This window comes from Gracilinanus agilis, chromosome 1, assembly GCF_016433145.1.
Source record: "Gracilinanus agilis isolate LMUSP501 chromosome 1, AgileGrace, whole genome shotgun sequence".
NCBI lineage: Eukaryota > Metazoa > Chordata > Mammalia > Didelphimorphia > Didelphidae > Gracilinanus > Gracilinanus agilis.
The window spans coordinates 86034640-86040205 of record NC_058130.1 but is presented as its reverse complement, the minus strand read 5'-3'; the positions used below and the strand labels follow the sequence as shown (position 1 = coordinate 86040205).

General features: G+C 35.8%; 1 protein-coding gene across 1 annotated transcript in view; it reads right to left on the bottom strand.

Annotated features, from left to right (window-relative positions):
• Nucleotides 1-1322: 1322 nt before the first annotated feature.
• The window catches only part of NEK4 (NIMA related kinase 4), a 35610-nt gene continuing 31366 nt past the window's right edge, over nucleotides 1323-5566 (bottom strand). The window contains exons 14-16 of the mRNA XM_044673330.1: nucleotides 3748-3953; nucleotides 2037-2170; nucleotides 1323-1415 (exon numbers count right to left, since the gene is read on the bottom strand). Coding sequence (XP_044529265.1) covers nucleotides 1323-1415; nucleotides 2037-2170; nucleotides 3748-3953 — 433 coding nt within the window. The remainder of the gene's footprint in view (nucleotides 1416-2036; nucleotides 2171-3747; nucleotides 3954-5566) is intronic.

Sequence of the window (5566 nt, the reverse complement as noted above, 5' to 3'; positions counted from 1 at the left end):
GACCTATGTTTTAATATGGTAGATTCTACAAAGACCCAGTTAAAAAAAAAGTAGAACTAGAAGGCAAAGCTGTATTTCAGTAATGTCTTTTATAGCATTCAAAGTGGTAAATAGTCTTAAAAATCTACAAAAAAAGGAAAACACCTCTAGGTAAATTAAAATGTTAGCACTTCCCTTAATGTAGCCCCCATTTCCTCAGGTAATATTTTAATGCTTACAAAGATCTTTCCTCATGTCAAGTCTTCAAGGTAAGTAGTGGAAGTATTATTATCTCTGTTTTACAGAAGATGAGTAATGGCTGCCTGACTGTAACATCATCTGATCCAAGCCAAGTTTTCAGATCCAAGTTCTGGGAATTTTCCATTACATCAAAAATTTACTTAAACAATATTCATTTAACAAAATGCTATTTATTTGATAGTCATTTTCTTATAAAAAACAATTACTAAAATATACACAGTAGACCTTCAAAACATGGACAGACAATAAGTGTCATAATAAAAAGGCAAACAGAAAAAAGGAGACTATGCAAGGAAGCTGAATTCTCTATTTCAAGAGACATAAAATGCCTCGAATTCAGCTCAAAAGCACCTGTATTTTACTTACAAATTGTTTCATTCCAAAAGGAATTAATATTCAGGTATGTCTTGGCTGATGAAAAAATGAATTTAACAAAGCCAGTATATAAACATATACTGAATAAATAAGCCAAAAGCACAACTTAAATAATGTTCAGTTCTGCAAGTATCTTGCTCAAACTAAAAGCAGTTAATTTTTAAACTATATACAGGCCCATTTTTCAAATCCATAAAGATCATGCACCAACTTAAATTTAACCATCTACCATCACAGCATTTACTAATAATGCAGTCTATGCTCATCATCATGCATATAATAATATTTAAAGCCATTTGCTTTGGTAGTTTGTTACATTGCTATTATCAACCTAGAAAACCCCTGCTTTGATACTGTTATGTACTGGTACAATGTACTGGTACGCTTTTGACTATTTTAGAAGAAATCCTGGATACATAATGCTTTCAAACTACTTAACTATATAAGTTTCATGTAAAACATGAAACACTTTTCTCTTACCACTATAATGGTACTCATTAAGTCATTTTTTTAAAAAAGGCCTCTTCCAAAACGGCACTTAATAATGTCCATATTTATACTCCTGCAAAACAAAAATGCCAGAAAGGCAAGGATGGCCAAATTCATTGGCCACTGATCTGATATATTTGGTTGAGGTAATTTCTTCAGGAGAAAAAAAATCCTTTAAAAATAGAACTTCAGTTCTGACAACAGATTGGGACAAATGCTCAAAAATTCACATTTTCTTCAAAAAATTTCAGGAGTCGTGCTTTTGTGCTGTAATTTACATATTTTTCACCCAAATGCTCTTGTAAATGCACCTATTTGGAATAAAGAAAAATCAGTATGAAAAATATGCATACCAGATAGTTATTGCAATATAACTCAAAGTACTAACAATTTTGGCTGCCATAGTTGGGGATAGATTGATAATAAAAGCTAATGTCATAGTTTTACTTGAAGCCATATAATGAAGCAGTGTAGCAATAGTAAGTTGATCTCAAAGAAGACTTATCAAGTCTTGCTTTGGACATACATTGATTGGCATTGTCACTGTAGGCAAGTCACTTCACTTCAGTACTCTAGGCCATTTTCTAAGACTATAAATTGCAAATAAGATGTCAACATGCATTGACAGAGGGAGTTTCTAACCTAAGGGTTCCCTATAGCATTGAAATCACAGGTATAGCTCCTAGTCCCTAGTTCCTAATATGTGCATGCATTGAACTGAAAAACAGTATACATCAAGTTTTCTACAAGCCGTATTTGGGAAGAGAGGAAGCATAAATCTATATTTGGACCAATTCTGTCTTGAGTACCCACTATATTCAAAGTGCTATGCTGGGCAGGGGAAATAAAAATTAGTTCACAGAAAAATTGTACTAAAAGTTTATGTAAACTCATCTTAAAGATAAACAGATCATCCAGGGCTTTATACTTACCTCTCTCTTCAATTCATCATCTTCTTCCATGAGATCATATACCTTCTCTAAAAGTTTCACTCCCAACTCCTGAATTACATCAGCTCTCAAGACTTCAACCATTCTTCTGATCTTTTCAGAACCTGAAACAACAGCTAAAAAATGATGACAATAATCATCTTATTACATAGACATAGCAAGAAGAATGGCACACATTTATTTATCTTAAGTTATTCATAAAAGCATTTTCACCTTTAATGAATTATAACATTCTATTTATTGAGTACAATTTGTAAAGATAAATACTTCAATTCTGTACACATTGGGAATATGTACAAAACTGGTTCCAAGCCTTACTGAATGACTGGAAATGTGTACAAAACTGGTTTTACACCTTATTGAATGAAAAAAAGTATTAAGAGCTTGCACTGTGCAGAGCACTGGGGAGACAGTACCTGCTTGTAAGGGGACTTGCCTACTAATGGAAGAGACAACATACATAGGCTTCATCTGTGAATCAGCTAGACATGACAATGAGGACACAGTCCTCTTTGGAATACTGCCAGGCACCCAGCCCCATGGAGATGAGCCTTGCTTTGGGAAAACTAGACATGCTCAATTAAAATCCAAGTAAATCAGGAGGTGAGCTTATATGAAAGAGAAGCCCCTATCTATCTATCAATCAATCAATCAATCAATCAATCAACAAGCATCTATTAAAGGCTAATTTTGGGTTGGGCACTGTGTGAAATGGTTTAAAAACAAAGGCAAAAACATGGTCCCCACTGTCGAGGAGCTCATGCAAACAGCTACATACATATGTATATGATTCATATAGTGTAAGTAATGTAAACCAAGAGGGGAAGTCACTAGCCATAGGGGTAAAGACAAATGGGGCCAGGAAAGGCTTCTAGATGAAGGTGAGGGAGAACATTCCAAGCACAGGTAGACAGCCAATGAAAAGGACTGGAGTTGGGAAAAGGAGTATTGTGAGCAAGATGACATAGTAAGGAGGCCAGTGTTGCTAGATAATAAGAGTTATGATGTTGTATGAATAGATTTGAAAAGCAGAAAGGAGACAGGTGGCAAAAGCTCTAAAGGGGAGAGGGAAGGGAAGAAGGAAGGGGAGAGGGGAGAGAGAGGAGGGGAGGGAGGGAAAGAGAGAGAAAGGGAGAGAGGGGGAGAGAGAGTGTGTTCATTTTAGGAAAGATCACTTTGGTAGATGAGTGATTGACTGAAGTAGGGGGAAACTTAAGGCAAGATTAATCCACAAGCTATTGCAATAGTCTAGGCATGAAGTAATGAGATCCTTTGCCAGGAGGTTGCTGTTTGAGTGGAGAGAAGAGGAGGTGTATGAAATATGTTCATAGGTTTTTACATGGAATAAATATGAGAGGGTACTTAAAGATGGCGTCTAGTTTGTGAGCCTGGGTAAACTGAGAGGATAGTTGTGCTCTCAACAGTATGAAGAAGTTAGGAAGAGGGGAGGATTTGGGGGGAAAGGTAAGTTCTGACAGGTTCTTTAAACCTTAAGCTTTCCTAATATATCTAAAATAAGGTATTATTTACAAAAGTGCAACTTTTCAAGAAAAGGCATGGTATCAAAGGTAGCCCTTGATAGTAATAGTAATATCAAATGTTCAAACTACTATTTCATCATTTGAGTTTTAAGTATCCTACTTCCAATAAAGAGAGACTTTCCAGTTTGCTTAAAAAGTAACACGTCACAGACCTGGAGAAAGTTCTTGAAACCTAAGTTCCTCTGAATCCTCTTCAACTTTTCCATGCAGCATTAGTGTGTCTCTATATTTTCGATGCAGTCTAAACTCTGACACAGGAAGAAGGACTGGAAGATTCTCACAATTCTCTTTAGAGTCCATTTTTAGTGTCCGAGTCATCAGTTGTACCAAATCATTCATTTCATTTGTATGGCCTTTCCTGAGGAAGAGTGCATTTATAACTAGTTTAATTTTAGGAATTTTCATCTAAAAATTAATGTATACTCAGGTTCACTTTAAAAATTTTTTAATGATATTTTTAATGATTTTTTTATGTCACCATAGTTTCCACTAATTTTTCTCTCCTCCACCCCAGAGTTATTCCATATAACAAGTTGTATTTTTTAACACAAAAAAAGGGGAGGGGATCAAGATAAATGATCAATATATAAAGTCCAAAAATATGAATAATGTACAGCACTTGTGGGCCTTCTATTTCTGCAAAAGAGGAATGTCTTCTTATTTCTCTTCTTTGGAACCATACTACTTCTTTATAATTGTGCAACATTTATTTTTGATTTTTTTGTGTTTCTTTCCATTTACATTATTGTAATTTTGTACATTGCTTTCTTGGCTCTGCTTAATTTCACTGCGTATTAGTTTATATAGATCTTTCCAAGCTTCTGTGCATTCATCACATACATAATTTTATACAGCCCAGTAATATTCCATTACATTTATGTAACATTTTGTTTGGCTACTCCCCTAATGTATCCTCCCTCCCAATTATTTCCTATCATAAAAAGTGCTGTTATCAATATTTTGGCATATAGATGAACTTTCAACTTATCAGTGGTCTCCTTAGTGTATAAACCTAGTAATGAAATCTCTGGATCAAAGCAAATGGACATTTTATCCACTTTATTTGAATAATTACAAATTGCTTTCCAAAACAGTTGTACTAATACCTCCACCAGCAATGCAGTGTGTCTATCTTCCTTCATCTCCAACATCGACTCTTCCCAACTTTTATCATCTCTGACAATTTTCAGGGTGTGAGGTAAAAACTGAGGATTGTTTTCATTTATATTTCTCTTATTATGAATGATTTGGAGCATTTTTTTCATATTGGTAATAGTTTGTAATTTTTTTTTCAGTTTTTTTTTAACATTAATATTCATTTTTAACATGGTTACATGATTCATGCTCCTCCTTTCCCCTTCAACCCCCCCCCTGCACACCCCCCACCCATGGCCGATGCGCATTTCCACTAGTTTTGTCATGTGTCCTTGATCAAGACCAATTTCCAAATTGTTGGTAGTTGCATTGGTGTGGTAGTTTCGAGTCCACACCCCCAATCATGTCCACCCTGACCCTTGCGTTCAAGCAGTTGTTTTTCTTATATGTTTCCTCTCCTGCAGTCCTTCCTCTGAATGTGGGTAGCATCTTTACCATAAATCCCTCAGAATTGTCCTGGGTCATTGTATTGCTGCTGGTACAGAGGTCCATTACATTCGATTTTACCACAGAATGTCAGTCTCTGTGTATAGGGTTCTTCTGGCTCTGCTCCTTTCGCTCTGCATCTGTTCCTGGAGGTCTCTCCAGTTCGCCTGGAACTTCTCCAGTTTATTATTCCTTTTAGCACAATAGTATTCCATCACCCGCATATACCACAGTTTGTTCAGCCATTCCCCAATTGAAGGACATACCCTCCTTTTCCAATTTGTTGCCACCACAAAAAGCGCAGCTATGAATATTTTCGTACAAGTCTGTTTATCTATGATCTCTTTGGGGTACAAACCCAGCAATGGTATGGCTGGATCAAAGGGCAGG